The 24163-nt window shown below is 41.8% G+C and overlaps 1 protein-coding gene across 8 annotated transcripts in view; it reads left to right on the forward strand.

Moving 5' to 3' along the window:
* The window catches only part of FGGY (FGGY carbohydrate kinase domain containing), a 127195-nt gene that overhangs the window by 48001 nt on the left and 55031 nt on the right, over positions 1-24163 (forward strand). For 7 of the 8 annotated variants that reach the window (XM_066192916.1, XM_066192914.1, XM_066192913.1 and 4 more), the window contains 3 exons: positions 986-1101; positions 14005-14133; positions 18117-18220. In XM_066192916.1, coding sequence (XP_066049013.1) covers positions 986-1101; positions 14005-14133; positions 18117-18220 — 349 coding nt within the window. The remainder of the gene's footprint in view (positions 1-985; positions 1102-14004; positions 14134-18116; positions 18221-24163) is intronic. The other variant, XM_066192915.1, reaches the window with a different exon arrangement.

The raw sequence follows: 24163 nt of genomic DNA on the forward strand, positions 1-24163 counted from the left end.
TATGTCTGTGTAAGCTCACCTTGGCCAAACATGAGTCACAAATAAGCTGTCTTGTAAAACATCAAAGAAAATCCACCTCTGAGCAGGGTTTCTCTTTGAGAACAGTTATGATGATGTGTTTCCCCGAGATGGATCTGAGCTCCCCTGCACTTGCTGGTACTGTGGCATTCCCAGGACTACACAGAGCTCCAGTTTTCAGTGGTTTTTAGCATTCTTAATACCTTTTAGTTGGCTGACTTTTCAAGCACAGTTTAATACTGATCTTTCGAGATGATTCTTAGTGTTCAGATAGAAAACAGCCAATGTAATACTAAATCATCAAGAATATTGTTCATATTTTGGGGAGGAATAAGGTTGGGGATATTGATAAAAATCATTCTGTGTGTTCGGACAGACCTTCCTGGGATTGTTCTTGTCGTCTGTGTATATTCTGCTCCTGCCTGTGCCCTTTGGTGCTGTCCTGGCACGGCAGAGTTTAACATCAGCTTCTCAGGAATGAGAATTGTGCATCTGACCCCATCATCCAGATCTCCTGGTAACTGTAAGAGTTTCTGAAAGAAACTGGAAAGTTCAGTTGAAAGAGAAGTAACACAAAGTTTTCCTGAGGACAAGCTATGTGCAAAGCAGCCATTTAAGCCTGCAAGAGCAGCCCTCTGAGCTGCTCCAGAGCTGTTGTGCTCCTGCCCTGCTCTCCCCCAGGCACATGCACAGCCTGTTATTTGACTGATTTATGCAGTGAAGTGGCCAGACCAGGAGTTGTTTCAGCAGAGAAGAATCTTAAACACAAGGTCCTTTTAAGGTCCTCAAGACGTGCACTCCAAACAGTAACCAGTTTTGATTTTTTTTTTTTTTTAATGTGAGCATTCTGCTGGAGTTTTTGACCAGTGGAGAAGAGATCCTTTTGCAGGAACTTGTTTCTAGTCACAAGCTTAAACTCAAATGTGTTCATTTGCCTGACTCTATGCCTGTATTGTCTCTTTTCTAGGTCTCTCTGTACAGTGGTGTGCAAGTGGACATACATGTCAGATAGAGGTTGGGATGACAGTTTCTGGAAAATGATTGGTTTGGAAGATCTGGTGAAGGATAAGTATGAAAAAATAGGTATATCAGGGCTGGGGTTTATTATACATATATATTGATATAAATAAAGATAGATATATATTAATATCAATAAATATACATATATATTCATCTTAATAAAAAAACTTTATGTGTGTGAAGATATATATTTATATAAAAGATGTAAATATATAGAGAGAGATGGGGCTTTGAGCAACCTGGTCTAGTGGAAGGTGTCCCTGCCCATGGCAAGGGGTTGGAATCAGCTGAGCTTTAAGGTCACTCCCAACCCATTCTCTGATTCTATGAATAAAAGATAAATACGTGTAAAAAGATATTTTGCCGTATATTGTGAATGTCAGCAGCTTCCAGTGGGTTGCTGAGATGCCCACAGGGAACAAACTTCCTAAGTGCATTTTTTACTTTGCATTATTGTGAGAAACTGTGTTTAAATTTTTTATCTCCTTTCCCTTCAGAAAGGCCTGGAAGGCCTTTCTGTACTGCTCAGTCTCAACAATAGAAGAGTAAAAAGGAGCCCCAGAAACTGATGACATGAAGGACACACTCGATGTGGGTATATTGGATGGCAGGCTACAAAAAAAGCTACAATATAGTAATTTATAGCCGTTAGTGATAGCATGGTTTGTGACCTGTACCTATCTCCCTCATAGTCATTTTCAAAAGAGGTGCTACTTCTGCTTGTTGTTATCTTTTTACATTTTTTTTTTCACTCTCAGAGCCCAAGTTTAATTAGAATAGTAGCCTTGCTAATAGCAGTTCCTACAGCAGATATTCATTAAAAGTCCATAACGTTAATATACCAGAAAATTTCCAGGATAACTTTATTAGACTTTCCCTGTTAAGTTAATGGACTTTTAATGGATGTCCTAAGCAGACATGTCATTAACAAGAATATTACCAGACATGAATTAAAATATGCTCATTCATCAAAGTTAATTATCTGAAATTTCCTTTGATTTTTTTTTTTTTTTAATGTCGAGCACTTTGAACAAGTTTGTACAGCAGTTTAAATGAGCAACATGAAATGGAAATGGTGGAGGAAGGATTGTAGTGAAAAGAAAGGTAGTGAAATCGATAAACTTTTCTGATCATCACATAATCTGCTATCAGTCATTTTTGGGTAATCAGAAAATAGTACTTGAAAGCTGCCTTGAATAGATTTCAGCTTTTTCCCTGCAAAGGAAACTGCTCATGCCGAGGTAAAAAACTTACCAGGAGAATGAGGTTTTCAGCTTCCTGAGGTTTTGGGTTGAATACAGTTCTTAGAACATCTGTCACATGTGGCTTTTAGCAAATCTTCAACAAGTCAAAATAAGACTTGCAATAAATACATGTTTTTACCAGAAAATTGAACATCTTGCCAGCTGGTGGTCTCATGGAAGGGTATTTTAAAAATAAATTATTTATGAAGTGTAAGCTAAAGCCTGAATACAATATTTATGCAATGCACTTCAAGGACAGTGCAAAGCAATTTGCCATTTTAAGTAACAACAGGCATGTTTTAAATGATAAAGTAGCCATTAATAAAAGGGGCCTTTTGTTGTGATGGGAGCCTCATAACGCTGGCCTTTATATGGCTCAACATTCATTAAGAGAGAAATCATCAATTCCCAGTATCAGGCTTCCGTGCTTGTTAAAACACAACGTTTACAAAATAAATCAGTAAGTTAACTTCTGTTGATACGTTTCTTGCAAGGCAAAAGTATTTCTTGTGAGTTGCTGGTGTAAGTGTCTAGTTCAGTGGAAAACTGTGGGATTTTTTAAAGAAACAAGCCATAGGATCCCTGAGAGGGTCTTGGCTGGAGTTGGAGAAGCACAGTCTGACCTCCAAAACTGCTCCAAACCTTAGGCCAGAACTTGCAGCTTGTGCTCACCTTGAGAAATCCTTCGGTTTTCAGATTCTGGGATGGATTCCCTCAGGTGAATCCACAGCAGAAGACAATTTCTATTTGCATAATAATGCTGAAACCTGGCCCCAGGGAGAATATGAGCTTATTTCTCTGACCATTTGTCTAACCTTGCCTTTTTTAAAAAAGGAAGGTGTTGCTTTTGTTATATTTAGCAGTGTGATGACATCACAAAAAGCAGGAGACTGTCCTTCATCCCTTTGTCTGTGCAGAGGGAGTGAGGAGCTGGCTGCGCCAGTGTGGAACTCGGACAGCCACCATTCCATTCCTTTGAGTTCCTCTGTGTTTCGTGGAGCCTCTTGGAAGGGTTTAGCTTCAGGAGGAGTCAAAGCACTTCAGCCTGCCCAGGAGCTGCTCCATGGTGGTGTGTCCCAGGGAAGTGCTTTGCTTTCTGCCACCCTGAAATCTTACCAGTGTCCCTGAATGTGGGGGAATGGGATCAGTGTTCCAATGAGAGTTGGGGGCTTTGCTTGTTTTAATGTGTTCTGCGGTGTCGGGCTTGAGAGGAGCACTGTGAATCAGCTCAGCTTTCCTCACATTCATCAGGACATCCACCCACCAGGAAGGTGATATTCAGCCACGGAGCAGACTGCAGCTGGAATGGTCCTGGGTAGTGGGAGATTCCTTCCCACACATCCCGCGGTGTCACCATCCCTGCCAGGAGCCCTAAAACACCACAGGATCACAGCTTGCACCAAACTCAGCTCCAGCTGTATTCACAGCAGTGCCCAAGGGTGCTGCCCACAGGGGAACAGCTGCTGGAGGTGCATCCCCTTATCCCAAGGGAATGTCCTCCCTGGACAGTGTGTGCTTCCAGAGGAACATCAGAGCCGCCACAGCTGACAGGGAAGGATGGGAAGCAGGGCACTGAGCTGCCCTGCAGATAAAGGAGCTGGAGCTTGTCAGATAACCCGGGTGGGAGGAGGTTGAAGGGAGGTTGTACATGCTCAAAACCTCCTCCTGAAATGAAAACAAAACCAAAAACCTGACAGGGCTGAAGTAATTCTGGTGGAATTTCCTCTTCTGTTCTCAAGCTACTCTGAGCCTGTGTCTGTCTGCTCAAGGTTTGTTTAGCTCAAAGGCAAGGATGTATTTTAGTGCCTGCACGTTCCCCTGGTAAAGAGAGATAATGGCCTTTTTCTCGTGTATCTCTCCTAAAAGATAACAAGGCTTTGAATCATCATTTCTTTTAACCAAAGCAAAATGTCACAAGATAAAATTAGCAAAATTTTCTGACTGTAACAAAAGTAAATACAAAACTTACCAGTTTAAAATATGCAGAAAAGCTGTTTGTTTTGCTGGGTTTTTTTTCAATATCTACTAAAATCATTATTGTTTCCAATCAGAGGGAACCAAAGATGAAGAGCTACAAATAGATTTTTTTTTTTTTTTTTGTCATTTGGAAGTAGCTTTGACTTTCATGCCACTGGAAATACTTACGGAAATTACCTGAGAGCAGCTTCTTTAATGTGCATATTTCTTTATTCTGGTAAATACTCTTTGAAGCATCACTTTTAAAACATCTTGCCCTTTAAAAATACATTTACTGTAATCAGAGTGCTGTGGTTCCTGGAGTACACTCCTCTTGGTTTCAGTTTAACTTAACATTTGACCTTGTTGATAAGGGAGACCCTCACATCTGACCTTTAGGATCTTACACAAACCTTTCCCATATCAGGGCGTGGGTTCACATCTGAAAACTCCCAGGCCTTTGACATTTTCTGTTTCTCAGAGCAGACTAACCTTTCAGGGAATCCACATAACAAGTTGTTTGTGGTCCCTTCTGTACATCATGAATTTACTGATCAGGTTTGTGAAGGTAAAGAGTCTTATCTGGAGATGCTGAAAAATTTATTGATCCCATTAATTTGCTCACCAAGAGAGTGGAAGACGAGTCGTATTCAAACCACTGTGAAAGTGTTGTGTACTAGAGGCATTAGCAGTTATCTGCTGTGGTAAAAGCACATGATGAGTATCTCTTTGTGGTATTATAAAACCTAGAAAGACATTAACAATTCCGTTAAAATTTCATGTACTGTAGAGCTCCTAGGGTACTGGAGCGTACATTCCATTTGGAGGAAAACGCCTGATAAATTTTCACCACAGCCTTCTACTTCAGAGTCTACTTAAGGGACCAAATAATGATTTTTTTATTGAATGGTAATATTTCATACCAGGTCTTTTTTGGGTTGAAGATGGTGGCTTTGTGTGAGAGAGCATTGTGGGCACTGCAGAATAGGTTCTACTGGTCTTATAGGATTTGTAGCTTCTGTAAAGGGCAGTTTGTCACCTTCTTTCATCTGAGCTGGAGCAGCAAACTGATATTAATGAAATAGCTGTAGTTTTGCTTAATTTGCTTTAGTGTACAACTGGAAGAATTCTTTCATTTTTGATTCTGGGGGTGATGGTGGCATAAGGAAAACAGCCTCTTCTCCTTAGACATCTCTTCTAAATTCCATTTTGGGTCTTTTCCCCACTCATCCTTCTTAGCCACCTTCTAGAAGAATGCTTTCAATTTTCCACAAATTGCCCCTATCTTCCACCAGGAGGATTTCTGTGGGTTTTTTTGTTTGTTTTTGTTAGTTTGTTTTGGTTTGTTGGGGGTTTTTTACACTTTGGCACTATGTGTTAAATAAAGAAGGGTTTGACTTGACTCTAAAGTGCATTTCTGCTTAGTGTTCTTTACTCCCCTCCCTTTTCTAACACTCTGTCTGTGCTTTAATGGACAGCCCCAACACTTTGCAACACCATTTTTAACTCTCTCCTTAATTCCAGGACTTTGGGAACTGCAGGCTTGATGTTTTTATGGACCTGGGCACTTGCATATGCCATTTTTGAATGTCCTGACAAGATGGATCTGTATAATTGGAAGACTGGATGTTCTTTCCTAATGCTCTTTGAAGTACTCATTAATAAACTGATAGTACAGAAAACCTCTTTTTATATCAATAGTTACATTCCTGCGTGTGCCACTGAATCCTTCCACATACAAAGCTAATAATGGCATTGAGTATCTCCCTTTTTACACTTTAAATACAGTCTGCTTAGGTTCTCTGTTTTGTCAGCTCTAATACTTGGACGTTCTCTTAATTTATTTACGTTTAGGCTGAAAATGGGAGATTCGTTGCTGGGTGGGAGAATATGGTCAATATTAACTCAGTGCTACAGCAGCTGTGGAGGGAATGGTGAAATCCATTCGTTCTGCCAGTTTTCCCTGTCTCTTCCAAGGCCTTTGATGCCAGATGCTCTGGAGCATATGAGGGATTTCCTTGAAGGCTGAGAGAAGGGGATGTTGATGATTTTTTTTTTTTTTCAGGTCAGCTTGTAGCTGCCAGTTCTTCATAAAGCTGCATTGCAGCAACAAGCTTTAAACACTGTACTTTGCAAATGGTAGAGAATAATAAGTAAAGGGATTCTCTTGTATGGGATGCCTTTATCTGTCTTTCCCTGGTCTTTTGCTATCCACAATAAATTACAACACACTGCAAATTCAAACAAAATTAAAAGGATGAATCAGAGGATATTTACACTTACATGCTGTCAAAATCCATGGAATTTACAAGTGAATAGTGTTCCAAATATGCTAACATTTTTCTGGCTTCCTGTCACTTCGGTCTGTCCAAGAGCTGTAGCAACTGCAAAGGAGCAGAAACTGGCACAGTGCAGAGAGGTTTTTGGGTGTCTCCTTCCTGAGAGCTCGAGGCATTATTTTGTAATACATGATTCAGCAGGAAGAAGTTGGGCTTTTCCTCAGAAAAGCTCCACACTCCTGTGATTTCTGTTTTATTTTATACTTTTTCCATCTTGAGATCACTGAATCACATGAATCACTGGGATTAGAAGAGCCATCCATCTTGAAATGATCAGTGCAGGGTCACCTACAGAAGGTTGTTCAGGGCTGTGTCCTGTTGAGTTTTAAGTATTTCCAAAGGTGGAGATTCCAAAATCTGCCTGGGCAACCTGTTCCAGTGTCCTGACCACTTCTCCCCAATAAAAACATTTTTTAATTCGGTATAAATGTAATTCCCTGTATTTCAGTTTGTGCTTGTCACACTTGTAGTGTCACTGGGGGCCACTGAGAAGGGTCTTTGTCCCTGATCTTCTCCCTCCCTCCCATCATTGATAAACTGATGGCTAAAATCTGCCCCTCCACCTCCAAGCCTTCTCCTTGCTGTCTAGTCCCAGATACTCTTCCTCTTTCCAATAACTGTTCTTGAACAGGCTGAGCTGAACTCGGGTGGCTCAAGTTTCTCCAGGATGTTTCCTGGGTGACATTTTCCATTCCTCTTCCACCAGGGAAGAAAGCATCATTCACCCTGCTTATCATCAGCTTTGAGTCCTGCTGGCAGGTGGCTCCTTTCCACTTCTCCTCCTCTCTGCTCTAAGAAGTGAGGAGTACTGTGTGCTGTCCCTCCATCCCTCATGGCTTAGAAAACTCTTGGAAAAGTTTAGATCTTTTTAAAAAATAGTAATAAAGAAATATTCCACTGTCCACTCACAGAGTTCTGGTCTCAGACTCTGCCTGCCTAGGGAATTATATTTGCTTCTACTCTGGCAACACTGGGGGCTTGGGAACTTTCTAGGACCTTTTTCATTGAATTGCTGGTTTTAAATTTCATAGAAGCTTTGAGTAGACTTGGGCCTGTTGTAATTGTTCAATATTTAACTCTCGGAGATATTATCCTCCTTCCTTATTTTTCATACTGTTCTAAAAAAAGAAAAGAAAAAAAGAGGCATTTCTCAGAATAGTTCTGGGCCATTCCTCCTTTTTACCTGACTCTTCCTCTCCCTGGTCTCCATTTGTTATTCATCATCGTTTTTTTGGCTTCAGCCTCCTGCTGAGATAACTTTTAAAGCAGTGCTGTCTGCTTTATGAGTCAGGATTCATAAAATCAGAAGGAATATTTCAAACAATTTGCTGACTTCCTCCAAATCAGAGTCTGTTGGACTCCTTAAAATTAATGTTTAAGTAGTTTAAAGTGTATCTTAGAACCAATCTTGATTTTATAATTTCCTGTGATGGAGAGCCCACTTCAGAGCAAAGGTTGTTGATTGTTGGTTGCTGTCATATCTCAAAATTAATGCATTAATTAAAGAACACACTTGATTTTTCATCTGATTTAACTTCCTACTCCTGCCTGGCAGACCTCAGGGACACGCTTGACCTGCACAGACTCAAATTTCCTATGATCAAGGAGAACACTGAGGTTTCCCCCCAAAACTCTTGGGTGAACTATCATACTTCTCAATCCTTGTAATTGTTTTCCTGGCTAATTTCCGAACTTTTTTAGTTTACAGTGCATCAGTCTCTTCTCAGTACGGATATGAAAACTGGATACTGTGTGAATGTGGTGGGGAATAAGCTTTGGCTGAAAGATTTAAAAGTGTCTTTTCAGTAACTGATGAGATTGTTTTGGGTCTGGCATTTATTTCAGTTTGGAAAAAGGGGTAATTATTTATTCTAAGAGGAGTTGTTATCATGTGAGTTGTTAAAAAACATCTAGTTAAAAAAAAATCTGTTAAGTAATAATCCATGATTAATACAAGCTAAATTGCCTTTAGGGTCTTAGCAATGTACTGTACAAGAGCAGGGCAACTCAGAAAGTAGAGCAGTAGTCCTGCCATCTGCACTGATTTTTGTATCTAGAGAGACTCTGAGGAATATTGTGCTGTAAAGACATACAGAAATGTCAGTTACCAGCCTAGTGAAATTATTGTTTGCAAGCAAAAACTTGAGCTCAGGTAGCTAAATTTGGATGTAAATACATTCCCTCTAATTACTTAGTAAGAAATCAAGATATTGTATTCTATAGCTTTAGTAAGACACCAAATATCTGTGTTTTCTACCCAGGAAGAGTTCAGCAGTGAGCAGTGAACCACACACAGCAGGACACATTCATTCTGCACTGTTTCACTGCAGTCTAGCAAAGAAAACTCAGTCCCAGCCATCATAACGTGCCTGTTGATCCAACGATGCAGAATTTCTTTTTCCTTTCGACCTTTCACCGGGAAAGCTTACAATTTATACACGGAGTAAGCTCTCATTCCTTGGGCCAAAAAGGCCGAGCAATCTTTGTTGAAGTCGGCACCTCTGGTTTGCTGACCAATTTTGTGCTCAGCTTAATGAACCAGGATCTGCCTGATTTGATTTTGCCAGTGTTTAGCAGCCTAATACGCCTGCCTGAAGTATTTACACATTAGGTAGTCGAGATGTAGTTCAGTCAAAGGCTCTCGGGGAGAGTGGGATGGAAAGGCCCCAAATTAGATTTGCCTCGAGCTACTGTGGCAGCTCGTGTAGACAGAGATGAATTTTGAACTGAAGAAAGCCAAAGTGATTTTGTTTAACCGTTTTCCTCACTTTTAAATAAGCTGGCGTATAATACCACAATTTGTTTTGGTTTTCCTCAATGAAAATTCTGAAGACTTTAACTGCCGACCAGGAAGTTTTATGGAGGTTATTTGGAGGTTAAAAAAGCCCCAAATCTCACTGTTCCTAACATCTTTTAACCACCACGCAGTCAGTCCTAAAAAAAAAAAAATTAGCATTATAATTTTACAGTCAGCATCATTATTCTGCTTCCTTCTCATCTTAGTGCTATTTTGACTGCTCAGCTGGGGTAAAAACTGTAGAAAAATCAGCCATACACATCTCAGTGAAATGTGAGTATTGTCTGTAATTGAGAGGGATATTTGATAATGTATTGTGAGCGAGATCGGGTTGGGACAATGTATATTGTTTACTGAGATTCCCTGCATATCCCAGACTTTTGGCATTGTGAGAATACTATGAAATTCAAAAAAATGGAGATGATCTGCATGCTTTGTAATAAACATGAAGGGAGAAAATCCCTTACATTTCTTGTTACGTTTGAATGGACAGTACTTTTTTTTTTTTTTTTGGACTAAGGTCCTATTTCCTTTGATGCCTATTCAGCACTGTTTGTTTAACGAGATAACTTCTTCAGTGCATGTTCTCTATCACTTATTTAACAGGATATCTGTTTTCTGTGTTGTCTTTTAAATCAGAAAGCAGTTTAATTGTTCAGTTTGGGTGGGGCTGTGAAATGGGGACGGCATGTACCCTTGGGTTGTGTTTCTTTCTGAGGCTGCTGGGATTTGGGCAAGGGATCGTTACATCCAAATTCAGGTTTGTTTGGGTCTCAGTGAAGGGACATCTCCTTTGAATTGGCTTCCTTTCATATTTTTTATGCACTTACACAGCCAAATATACGAATTGCAGCCCCGTTCTGCCAGATGAAAAGCTGTGCTGGAGTCAGCTGGGGTCCGGCTGCTCCCACCTTTGTTGTTTGAAAAGGGGCTACATCCTGAAGTACCTCGTTCTGTTCAATATTAGTGAGCCAATACAGTGAATTTGGATCACTAAAGGTGACTGAAGAGGAATTATCTGCCTCATGTGTTGTGTCTGGTAAATAGCTGGTTCCTGTGGCAGGCACCTGAAAAGGCAGAGGGTCTTCGGTAGCACATAAATTCTTTAAACAAAGCTTGAACACAGCAAAATCTAACATCAGTCTTCGAAGAAGGATAAAAGAGAAGGAAGAGATTCAGACAGCTTTTTCCTTTTGTAAACTCACGGCTTTATAGGGAAAAAAATAGCTGGAAATAGCCTGTCTCGTCCCAAATGAAAGGCTGTGGATTAAGGCGCTGCATTAGTGAAACAGCTGCACCAATGTGAAACAGAAAGTCCTCCAGCTTCAGCCATTATGGGTTTGTTTGGTTAGCTCTAATTTTGGAAGTCATTATAGCAAAGGTAAATGACTCGCACAGGAGACTACTGTAAACAAAAGACTCGATACATTTACTTTGGCAGGAGCCTTGAGGAGTCTCGGGCCTTTCAGTGCCTCCTTTATGCAGCGCCCGTCCTGCTCTCACTGCGCGCCTGTGTGCAGGCACCTCTCCCTCCTTCTCTCCCTTCCCTCCTTCTCTCCCTCCCTCTCCTCCCCCAGCTTCTTTCCCCCTGACAGGTCGGATTTAAGGGTGGCAGCACCTGCTGCCGAATTGCTGTGTGTAGCTGTAGAATGCCTTTGTGCTCAGAGTAGCTGCCCCAGGGTTTCTAAGCCGCTGTGTTCTGCGCAAGCAAGAATCTGCTCCCTCCCGGTCTAGGACTGGAACACAATCTGCGCCAAAAACTTCACTTTTTAAATTGTGTCTCCTTATTGGTTGCTTTTTATGTTTTCTTATTTTATCATTTAATACCTTTACACTTACAGATTCTAAGCATGCTGATGCTTAGCTGAGTTTTCCTGCTTTTTGGTGAAGATTGAACTATGAGAATGGTAATTCACTCCCCAGGTCTGTGCCCATGAGGTTGAGTGAAGGCTCTGTCCATTCCACACTGACTTACACTTGTGCGGGGGGGATTTCCAAATTCCTGGTGGCAGAACGAGTGCCCATGCAAAGCCTGCTCCTTCCCTTTCACCAAGCTCCTTGGGAACATTTCCTATGGGCCTGGCAGAGCTTTGATCCGTAGAGCTGGGAGGTGAAGGAAAGGGGCAGAGTGAGAATCCTCTCCTTGTGCGCTCAGTTTCTCTGTCCTGCGCTCCCTGGCTGCTGGGTGACCCAGGAGCTCCCGTTTGCAATCCCTGCCATGGGTGACTTCTGACTGCTCCCCCTTCCCAGTTGCTGGGAAGAGCTTTCAGTCAAGGAATATTTGTTCAGGCATGCTTTGACTTTTAAAACATATGGAGCAGACTACTGTTAATTATTTTATTTAAAATACAAGATGATTATGCAGCCTCTGCAAATGACCCTACGTGTCCTCACACACTTTATGCCCATGGGGGTGGCAGTGCTGCTGGTCATTCTGATAAATAACCAGCACCAAAGGAAATATTGGGTCATTTTCTTGTGCTGCTGTAGAGGAGAGGATTATCTTTTTCTCTGAAATTGTTCCCTTAGTGCTTATTAACTAGAAATACAGTAATTGAGAAGCCAGTAGGAAAAGATTTGGTCTGCTAGTAGCCCTGATCTCTAAAACGGAGTGTAACTACATAATAATTACACACGAAAGTGTTCGACTGGTATGACTGATATGAACTAGCCAACCATGGAATGGCATGCCTGGAAAGAGGTTTTATTTCAGATTAATTTCATCTCATGCTGTATGTACACCATGGTTGTGCTTTCAGGTCAGGCAATTGATTTTGAAGAAAAAGATGTGGGTTTAGCTGCATGAACTCTTTTGAACTTCCTTCCACCTGCAGGGTCTTTGAATGTCAGGAGAAGCAGACAGCTTTGGTATTTTTCTCCAGTGTCTTAAAAAACCAGAAATGTTAATACAAAAGTCTCTTAAAGAGGAACATCCTGCACTCCAGCTTATTGGGGAAAAATGCAAAAGATACATTTCTTGAAAAGGGCAGGATGATGTTTTGACTTTACAATAAGTAACTAATAAAGTGCAGAAATAATAAAATACAGATTTTTTTTTCCTGTGGGGAGGTAATTTAATGTCCTCATGTCTTTCTGTATAAAGCTTAACGATGAGGTTTGCTTACTGCCCCCAATATTGAGTATAAAATATAAATACAATAAGTGCAACAGTTCTGGCTACACAGACCTGTTTTAAATTTCCAGTGTGAGGTTCAGCCTGGAATTTCAGGGGCAGAGATATTTGGCTGTCAACAGAGCAGAAACTCTTGGAGAAATGAGCAAATGTGAAACTATGTGTGCTGATCCCAAAGTGCTCCATACACTGCATCCATCAGGAAGTGGGCAGAAGGAGAATGTAGCTTCTCAAAATGAAGAACCAACATAATTTTCAGCAAAGATCTAAGTGATATGTAAAATTGAAGACCTGTGAATTTAATCTGATAACCTTTTTATCAAACAGTCAGCTTTTATAAATGTATTTTTACAAGTTTATGCTCATGGGAATTAGTGTATTCCTAAAATTTTATGATATGCTATTCCTCTTAATTAATGTCTGTTGTGGAGAATGTTTTATGTCCTTTCTACATATCAGAACATGCTTCAGGTGTAACATTCTCAATGAAACTGACTGTGAAAATAGTCTTGTTTTATTTTAAAGAGAAGTTTTGCCAACTCTGCCCAGATTTGTTGAATTTAGTATACACTCCAGGTAGGTACTGAAAGCCCTGGCATTGGCAGGGACGGTCTGTGGGAGCTCCCTCTGAGCTTTCTGCCTGTCACCCCCAAACTTTTGGATAAATATGGAAATGTGTGCAATCCCAGGAGCTCAGTCTCACTGCTCCAGATGTGGGAAGCTGAGAGGAGGCTCTCAGGGGTGTCCCTAAATCCTGGTACTTAAAAGAATCTAGATTTGTTCTTCTAAGCTCAGACAAAATTGGGTGTGTGTTCTGGCAGGACCTGCCCCTGGGCTCCCTGTGACAGGGCAGGGTTGTGTTCTTGTCTTCTTCACACTGCACAGGCCAGAGAAGGCTCAGAAAGGGATTATTTAAGTCTGTGAGGAAATACAGCTGCAACTGGAGGAATTTGCTGTTTAAGCCAGTTTCTTTTTCAGAGTTTCTGTTGCTATAGCCACCTTATTCCTAGTAGAACTGCTGGAAAGGATGGAAATGGAAAAAAAAAAATTGGCCAGTTCCTCGTGCATTCCTTGTGCAACAGGTGCAGTGTTCATTTGTGAGCAAGGACCGAGCTGAGTCTCCTTCCATGCCTAGAGAACGTCTGCAGGCAGCACCTTCCACGAGAACCTGGGATTTCTGCACTTCCTGTCTCCTGGAGAGATGCCAGGCAGAATCTAATTGCTTGTGGTGAAATCTTTCTCTGTGGCTAGATAGGATATTGAATGCTTTTGAACTTCTAAATTGCCATGGGACGGCCTGATCTGGCACGGTTGTCTTTAATCTGCAGACAGATAATGAAAGATACTCCATCACACAGCGTTCTTTGATGCACTTCTTTGTTTTATAGATACCAGGCTTAACTGGAGGGAGAGGAAAGGAGCTCTTGCAGTAACACACACGTTTGTTTTTCTGTTTGGTAAACTGACAGGTGTTTGGTTTGTTTTGTGTCTGCCCAGGAAACCACGTCTTGTCTCCTGGAGAGGCTGTTGGGAAAGGTCTGACACCAGAGGCCGCGAGAGATCTGGGTCTCCCCGAAGGGATTGCAGTGGCAGCATCTCTCATTGATGCACATGCTGGAGGACTCGGTACTCACTCGTGGATTTACTCTTCTTGGAGACAGGAATTGTTGAATGCATTTCGGAAAGCCGTTTTTGTCACAGACTGTTTTTATCCAGCCATTTGCTCTGATGCTTTTCTTAAAAAAAACACCCAAAATCATCACAATAACTCCTAGTACTGCAAATCTGGGATGTATCACTGTTATATATCTTTTCAGCCAGATTTGCAAATTGTTAATTTCTGCTAGTTCCACTTCGGTTGAAATGCCATGGTGTTGGAATGGCAGCATGCTGAGAGTTTGCATCTTCTGTTGCTGAAAACTTTGGGGATAGGCAACAAAAAAACCCCCAACCATTCTGAGGGATAAGCCTCCTGTTTGAGGCTTGCTCATACCTAGGATTCTTATTAGCTTTAGGAGTGATTCATGATTCAAAGCTTTAAGGTCTGATGCTTTGATTTTTTTTTTGTTTTCCAGCACAATATTCTGATGTTTAGCTCAGGTTCATCTTTTCTGAAATACATTTAATGAGGCCCAACAAATTCATTTTCCCAATATGCTGTTTGGCCTATCTAAATACAGTCAATAACAAAGAGATTCAGTGTAACTTTTTCAGCAGGAAATTGAGGGTTTTTTTAGTTTGCTGGTTTAGAAAACAGTCTTACCTCAGGAAGTTTCAGTGTTATTGAAACAGCACTCTTTAATGGAAATCTATTGCTCATCAGAGAATTTTTTTTTCTAGATCTAACTGAAATATGATTAGGTGATAAACTACCAGTTTTGTTTTAAATGTGTTGTGCTGTTTTAAATCTCATTCGTCCTTCTAGAAACTGTGGCCTGGAACTTTTTTAGTGTTTAAATCCCTTTACTTTGCTTTTGGTGAGGTTAAGTAATCATGGAGATTGCTTTTCTTGCTACCTGGAAAGGATTAGAGTTAGATCTGTCTGCAAAAAGGAAGACTGAGCTTCAGAGTCATATTTGTAGGTGTGTTGTGACTGACTTAAAAGTACTTGTCAGTATCCTAATTGTATAAAAATGTGTTTAAAACTGTGTGCCCTGGTAATTCTGTCTTCTTGGAAAAGAATGTAGTAATAATCTGACCTGGAAGAATGAACTTGCTGCAAAACTGAATTGTCAGAGAGCATTTAAAAGTGGCAGTGAAAGGTCCTTGTTTAATTGGCATCTTTATGGATCCAGAGCACAAAAATGCCCATTTTTTCATGTGCTAAAATCAATTGACTTTTAAAAAGTATAGAGAGCAACTGCTTCTTCCTTGATACAGGCTTCTGTAAAGAAATTGACATTAGAAACACTCTGCTCCTGGCATCCCTCAGGAAAGGGCTTCAGTGGATAGAGACAGTCTGCTCATCTGAATATGTTTTCCCAGATGGCACCACAAACACCAGCAGACTCCTGAAATGATTGCCAGGAGGAGAAAAACAACACACAGGTTGTTGTGAGAGAGACAGGGGGACATTACAGAGGGAAGAGTCAGAAGGATAGTGGGAGAACCTGCATGATGATCACACCAGAGCTCAGTGCAGGCTGGGACAAGAGGAGGATTTACAGTGGAACTCATCCTTCTTGAACCTGGGAAGGGTAATAAATGTATTGAAAATGGTGTGGAAACTTACCAGAAAGAACAGCAAAAATGAAAAGATTTTGATAGCAAAAATGACAGCTGGAGCAAAAGGAGAGTTGACGAGTGCAGATATAAGTAAAGAAAATATCCTGCAGGCTAAACCAGAATGACATGGTGGACAGCTTGTTTTCAGTGCGAACAACTTTTGATGCAGCTCAGGTCTGCTTTTGGCTGGATGTGAAGCATGGTTTGGCTGAGCAGGTTCCTGGAGTTTATGAAGGCTTCAAAGTTGTGAGTACAATAAAGACTTGTTTAGTGTGTATGCTTGAGGAGCTCATGTGTGACTCCTGAATCAGTCCATCTGATACCTCTTATGGAAGAGTGAGGATCTAAGAGCCAAGAAGTTATATCTTGCATTTTGACCTACTGGACTAATTTCAGAGAGTGTACAGATAAAACTGTGAGGATGGGAGGCCAGGCTTGTGGGACTGGCCTCATAAAAATACTGTTTACATTTACCTTTTCAAAAGGCATCAGCATTGTTTCAACAAAAGGAGATGATTTATGCTGCAGTGTCTAAAATACCGTGTCACTGTGGAAGAGATCCAGAACACATTGCTAAGCACTGCTTGCCTTCCTAAAAATCTCACCTCTGTCCTGTGGGGTGCACAGAACTTCGTGTTCTCAGCCTCTGCTTTTGAGTCTGCCTCAGACTATGAAAAATTCCACCTAAGCTAAAGGTGAAAGTGACTTATAACAGCAATTATATGACTATTAGCCAATATTCCAGACTTATTTGCTGTCTGCCTTTAATTAATCAAAAATAGGAAGACTCTAACAATTCCAAACACTGGTGAAGCCACTGACTAAAATTCCAAAAAGGGCCATAATTCCTGTTTTGCAGAATGCATATTTTCTTAGCAATTAAAAAGATCTTTTCACTCTTATATTGTTTATGAAAATACATTTGCAGCATATGCTGATTATTTAGTTTAATAGATTTCTTCCTTCTCAAGTGTGAATAGTATTTTTAACTCAAGAAATTCTAATACAGTCTTGCTTACTACAGGAATTTGCCTTCTAGACAACCCTGTCCAAAATTCCTAATACGCATTCATCATGTTGGAGCAGTGAAAAAATAAAGCATGAAGTAGAAGCCTTACTTCTAGCTTTTTGTTGCTCCTAACTTTCTTTATGACAGCTGTGCCACTTCATAGTTACAAGTCAGTTTAGTTAAAGGGACATGAGGATGGATTTTTTAAGACTTCAATATTTTAGCCCTTAATTTTCTGATTATTTAGATCACTTCCAACCATGGTAATACCAGGATAACCATGGTGATCCCAGTAAGATAAACCCCACCAGACTCAATTGATAACAGGGCATTACAGTGGTGATCTAAACAAGAGGCTGTTAATGAAATGTAGGATATGAACCAGCCCTAACACTTGGCATCTTTCACAATGTCCAGCAAATGTTTTCCTGATCCTTCTACAGGGAGGGGAAGGGGATGGGTTTTTTATCAGTATTGACATACTGGTCTCCAGATTGAGTTTTGCAGATGCAAATGCACAGTCTGGTGACCAGTTTGCCAGCTGAAAAACGATGTTTAAGGAAAAAAAAAAGTCCAATGTAAGAATGTTACTTGCTGGCCGCTGCATTTTGCTGTGTGCAGCACAACGTGGTGCCGGGATGCAGCCTGGGAGAGGAGGAGGAGAGGGCAGATTCCCTCTGTAGCCTCCCCTGAAGTGAATCCAGCAGGATGGGATGTGTTCTGAGGCTCAGCTGTAGGTCTCCCTGCCTCCTCCCTGGCATCCCCTGGGTGAATTTTCTGCTGCAAGCTGCGTGGTGCTGACTTTGTGCTCCATCCTGTGCTGCCCTGCAGGCAGAGGCTCCTCAGAGCCAAGCTCAGTTCCTCAAAGGGGAGGAATAGTCTGCCTTTAGATGGTTCTGACATGGACAGAACAGCAGCAGCAGTGAAGACAACAAAGCTGGCAGCCTTCCAGTCTCCTGCCAAGTTACCCCTTTCTCCAACTCATCCCCTGACAAAACACATCACCCAGGATGTTCATGATAAACTGTGAACAAATAAACACATCTGCAGCCTGCCAGCACAGCAGGGCACTTTTATTCTGCATGTCAGTGAGCTACCTAAGAGAGTAAATGTCAGGTAAAATAACACTTTCTAGGTAAAGTAACACTTAAAAATCATGATGGTAGACATGCATTTAGAAGCAATCATCTTGGGTCCTTGTATCTGGAATAAAGAATCTGATTGATAAAATTATTTCCTTTACTGGCTGAGTAGACTTTCTTGATTTGTGGCAGTGGTGTGAGACGCTCAGCAATTATTTGAGTGCAGAAAAGGTCTGTTTGGTGCGGGGTGGCTTGCTCTTCTTTAATAGGGAATTTTAATTTTACTTTAATAGGAGTAATTGGAGCAGATGTGAAAGGACATAACCTTCCATGTGAGAGCCAGCCGATTACATCCCGAGTCGCTATGATCTGTGGAACATCTTCGTGCCACATGGGGGTAGGTTGTGTGTGTCATCCTAATTTGTGCAGAATTTACTAACTTAAGTTTTTAAAGGGAAAATTGACCTTTGTCCTTCTCACCCCGTTCTTTTTTCCTTGAATTTTTTTTTTTTTTTTCTGGTAACTCTATCTTTACCTTTTGGATATTAATTATAAATTACCGTGCATTTGCTACTAAGCAAGAACTTTAGTAGTAGTAGAAATCAATACTGAAAAATGACATGGAAAGTAAAAACCACGATGCCAGAGTGGCTTAAAGAGCAGCCTGAAATCTGAGCCAAAGCCTGAGCCTGAGTTATCTGTGACAAGCCTGTCACTAATGTGTTACAGAAAAGTGTCTTTGGAGAAGGAGTGCCCGTCTTCAGTCACAGCCCTGCTCCCCCACCTCCTCCCTTAATCAATATAAATCCTTCTCCCTCTGAAAATTGCCATGGTGTACAGAATTATGAGACATATCATGACTAAAAAGAAAGAAAAGCCCCCAATAAGCAGTTTCCACTTTGCTAATTTTTCTCAGTGAATTAATACAAAAGCTTTCTCTGAGATTGCAATTAAAATTTAGTGTCTGCTTTTGAAATTTATACTGTTTTAAAATGTATGAGTCTGAGAGCATTCCATTTAGATAAGTACCCTTTTTCTGCCACATTTTTTATTTAAAACTCATTTTGGTCTTAAATTTGGAATGATTAGAACTTGGATTTTTCCAAAAGGAGCAAATGGCACTGGGAGTGCCAGAGGTGTTGGAGAGGACTGACGTGCTTCATGGAGAAAGCTCCAGGAGAGAAAAAGAAAGGAGGCTGATAATAAAACATCAGGCTTAACAATAAGTTGTCTCTGTAGTAACAGCATGAATTCATGGTGATCTTGAGCATGAATAAATGGTGATCTTGTCACATGGATTGTCATTCAGCAAAGCATTTTAGCACGTGATTGAATTTAAAGAACGTGAATAATCCCACTATTGTGAACCAGAACACTGAGCTTAAGTCCCGTAGACCAACTGGAATATATTTTGGTCCTTTCCAAAACAAAACAAAAGTTTCAAGCTTCAGACTCCATGACTCTTGGCTTGCTCTGTCTTTGAAAAAATTCCACTGGTACCTGTCTGTCTGTCATAGAGCAGGTGGGGCACCCTGGGGGTAGAAGCCACCCTTCAAGCCCTGCCACTGCTTTCATTATTTCCGGGTCTCTTGATGGAGGTTTCTGCCCTTCCGGTAGAAGCTGTTTGAGTGAACTCTTCCTAACCCGTTTCATTTAGCTGAGTTAGTTTAAATTGTTAAAATGAGTTAATGGAGACATAGTGGTGGACTGCAGTGAGCTGAGGAGCTCGCAGGCAGCTTCCCCCAAAGGTCTAAGGGCAATGTTGGGTAGCTGGCAGTGGGCCAGCTGGCTCTGGCTCATTCCTTTAGTACAACCGGCCCTGGAGGAGGGCACGTGTGTGGTTATTTATTAATTTTTGATATTTGTACATTGGTAAGTTCTTACATACCCCCAGTTCGCAACAGTGGATTGTTTGACTTCCCAAACTGGAGCACGGCACATCAATATTAACACGTTTTGCGTGTGCACTCTCCACAACCAGGAGAGTTGTGGCTCCATTAAATATGCTAAGGAAGCAAATGGGATGGGATAAAATCCATGTTGATGTTTTGTCATCAAAGCAACCCCAAAGCTGAACACAGACTGCACGAGGCAGAACCTTTTAAGGCTCTTAATCACTTCAGTTCAAACTCAGGAACTGCTCGTGCTGTTTTTGCTAGATTTAAGTAGATTTTTACTTAAATCTACCTACTCAGCATTTTATAATCATTTCCTTAACTGCCTGCCTTCACTCATCTGCACAGGGAGGAGTATAACAATCTCTAGGCAGCAGACAATAAGTAAATTCTAAACTTCTCTGGATCTAATCTGTGGAAGGATTTTAGTTTTCTGTTCTTTTATCTATTACCTGCACAGGCTGCACGAAGTGAACGTGGAGCACACAGAGCAGTTGTATTTGTGTTTTAATGAGACCTATATGCAGCTGCATTTGGCCAAAATTAGCTGTTCCTTTTTTTAATTAGGGCTATAAAATGAAAGTATATTATACTTGTGTTTTGATAGAAATATATATTTTCTCTCTCCGTGTGCACCAAGGGACCCTGAGGGCTACAGAGATTAATCATCGAGTTTAATTTAATGCAGTGGGAGAGAGACCTGTGTGGTCAGGCGGGCATTAAAAAGTGCCTTTGATGTGCCTCAGGTGCACTGAGCCCCAGTGAGCCAGCAACAATAATACCTTTGTGAGATGATCAGAGAGGAGAGAGGGAGAAAATGGCCTGTGTGGAAACTCAAGGCCGTCCTTTGTTGTGGTTCTGGCAAACGAAGGAGCCAACTGTCAGGAGAAATTCAGCAAACAGAACGCAGGGGGAAAGTACGGCTGGGTCTCTTTCAAGGGGCCGTAACAGGAAACTGTTCAAAATCATCTGCAATGCCTTTCTTTTCCACCCCTTCCTCCTCCTCTGGTCAGGGCAGGGGAACTGCTCTTGGTATCTGTGTGTTGGTACAGTAGTTCCACTCTCTAGACCGAGTACTCCATGAGTCACGGGAGCAGGTAATGCTTGAACACAGCATTTACTTTAAACTTGCAGAGAAACTGCTCCTCGACCCAGTTTTCATTACCTCCAGGACTCCAGAGATCTTAAACAAAAGACTTTGCTAATCATGCCTTTGATATTTTAGAAAGTACAAATGTGGAACCTAATTTTACTCATGGCTATAATAGTTTAATTTGTGGTGGAACTACCATTTTTTAAGTGAGGATATACGCTTTTGGAATTAACCACTGACAGTTTGGGGCAACCAAACGCACACGAAGAATTTTGTGTTTCTGTTGAATGGCTCATGAAAGCAGCAAAATGCACGTTGTAATTAGGTTATTGACCCCAGCCCAGGTCTGAGCCGTTGGTCGCTGAAAGTCACTGCCACCTCAGGGCTCATCCATTATCCATGAGGAAAAAGAAGAGAAAAGATGGTTTTCTGAATATTTTTGGACAGTTATGCATTTTACATGATTCTCTGCTGCCTCCTTTGCCCTAGCAGAAGACATGGGTAGAATTTGCATTTGGAATGGCAAATAAGCTGCTCTTTCACTGGTGAAGGATTGTCCCTTGTTTTGGGACTGAGATTTACCCCTGCAGGTTTGGTCTGTGTGCCCAAGAGTATTCCCTGACTTTCCTGGGTGGGCTGCCACTGCCATCGTGCTTTGCAGGCTCTGAGCTCCAGCACCCACACTTGGCTTTGGAACTTTTAGGAGCTTTTCCCTGTGTAGCCATGGCGACTACACAAAATGTGTGAGCAGTTCTTCCCAGCAAAGTCACAGCAGGTTTGAGGCACTGAAACAGGAGCTTGCCTGTTATTCCTAACTTGTAGTTTGCATGGGTCTAACAGACATGCCCTAACTTCTGGGAATAAGGTCGATGGTTTTCCCTAAAAGCCTGTCTTCCTGCCAGTGTCTCAGGGTTTTATGGGGTATTTTAAAGGTTTCAAAAATGCTTTTCCTTCTGAAGCCTTTATGTGATCAGGAGGTTTTCAGGCACAGATTTCTGTATTCCCATATCCCGGTCCTGGACACAAGAGTGCTTTTGCAGGGCGAAGTTGTACCATCATGAAAATACTCGTTGTTCTTGCTCCAACACCTTTTGCGATTCCCAGCTGAAGAAAGTAGGCAGGGCAGCTTCCAATGGGAGCATGGTCTGGCCTAATTTTAGCTTATTAGTGGAGGGAATCTGAATTTGCTGGTATTTCGAGTCCCAAATATACCAGGTTTGTGGTACCTTCTCTCCAGAATCTCTGATTTTTATTTTTTTTTCTGTCTTCATTTGGTGATATGGTCTGTGTTCTTCTTCAGTCATTCCTTCTTTATCAGTTCTCTGTACTCAACACCTCTTTTGGGGGATTGTTAAGGAATCTCTTCAAGTTTAGATGCAATCTCTTCTTTTGCATCTGCTTTTGTTACTTCTGTGACTCTGGGCATTGGGAACGACTCACCTGGCTTGGTGCACAATTCATTTTTCCCTGGGTGATAATGTGCATGTGGTTTGAACTGTATAATTTAATCATTTTTTTCAATTGGAGAGGCACAAGTAATTTTATCTTCTACCTTTTCAAATTTAATACATGATCTAAAAGACAGAGCAACTACATGAACACCAAAATGAGGAGATCATTTTTGCTGTCCCAATGTTTACTATGGATTATTTCAGGAAGAATATCCCGTACTCTCCCTCACTAAGCCTGACTAGCCTTTGAGTGTTTTCTGCTAAAGGAACTCCAGCCCAATTTGCTTATTCTAAATTTGTTCATTTGATTCTCGTGATGACTGGCAAACACAATAGAGCTTCTTTGCTCCACAATATCCGCCCGAGCTGCCAGCTTTGTTCACACAAATAGAGTGTTAAGCACGTTTCCACCCCCAGAGCATGCACAGTACGTGTCCTTTGCAGTACATCCTGGAGAGGAGACAGCAGGGACATGCTGGCTCGAAGCGTTCTCGGAGCCTGATCTCTAATCTCAGTGGGAGCCAGACCAGCAAGTGGATTCAGTGTATTTTGGCTCTGATACCAGAGTCTCCTCTTCAGAGCATGCCACGTTGTTAAAGCAGCAGCCTTTGGAGTGATCACCGCACAGGCACTCCTGAGCTGCTGCAGGCAGCGGCGAGGGGGAAGCCTGCAGGGCTGAGCTCGGAGCGATGCGGCGGCGTGGCACCGCTCGGAGAGCAGCGCTGGAGCCGCCACGCTCCGTCCCCCGGGAAGCCTCGGAACGTGCAGTCTCCGGGGACACGGGGCAGCAGCGCAGGGCAGCACAGCCCCTGCCAGCTGGCTGCCACCCAGCCTTCAGCGGAGGCAGCAATTTGTCCTTCTCCTGACCAGGGGAAAGGCGCTGGGTTTGGGAGGGTCAGGAGAGCGGGAGAAGGGGGGAGGAATGCGGGAGGGAAAAAAAATAAACCCGAAAACAAACCTAGTGAGGCTAGGAGCAGCCTGGGCAAGTTTGGGAAGTGATCTGTGTGGGCTTTATGAAATTGATAAGCGCCTGCCCTCTTGTTTTTTCCATCTTCCTGTCCCCTGTGAAGCCTGCTCTGCACGTGAGCCACAGAGCCTTTGGGGTGGGAGAAAGAGCCGAGTGTCACAGGAGCCTCTCCCTCTGCTCTGTCCTCATTCGGCACAGTCCTGCTGCCTTCTATATTGCATTTGGCAGCAGTCACGGTGCTGACTTCCCAGCTAATGAAGATGTTTTACATTTAGAGAAGGCTGCATGAAATGAAAACCACATTTACTTCACAACTGTTGTTGCAGGTTGCCCGTCCTTAGTGCACACGGATTTAGGCTTGTGTAGAAAAGGTCACAGGGCCTCTTTAGGTGTCTTTTCAGCCAACGGCCTTAAAAGGGTTCTAAAGTCATAAAATTGCCACCTTCTTTTACTTGTCCCTCAAAGAACTCCTCCACACCCTTTTTTAATGAAACTCTCTTGTTCCATGTTCCAGCATCCTCAGTTTCAAAAAGAAACAAACACAACTGTAATATCCCCTTTGCTGGCATTAATTTGCTGTTGTATGCTGTGCTTGCTTTGTTTTGTTTTTAAAAAGCAAGAAGTAAAATATTTCTGCTAGCAGGGCATATAAAAGATTGTTGCTTTTCTGACCTCCCTATTATATTAATAAAAGCTAGGAAGACTTCAGTAGTGGTGGGAGATCATGTGCAGGCAGCCTCCAAAACCCAAAGCACTTACTTGCAGAACTAGTAAACCACAAAGCTTAAGATCTTGAAATGTAAATAGGAAGTTGGAGAGTTTACTTTAGAGCCAGCAGTGGTGAGTCTGTACAATGTTTATTTCTGCTTGCCTCCCAGCCTTTCCTAAAGCTTGGCAGAGATGAAAGGGAGGCTTTCTCAGCGAGTTATTAAAG

Source organism: Chamaea fasciata, unplaced genomic scaffold, assembly GCF_029207755.1.
Source record: "Chamaea fasciata isolate MVZ Bird 193981 ecotype frontalis unplaced genomic scaffold, bChaFas1.0.hap1 SCAF_10, whole genome shotgun sequence".
NCBI classification, from domain to species: Eukaryota; Metazoa; Chordata; class Aves; order Passeriformes; family Sylviidae; genus Chamaea; species Chamaea fasciata.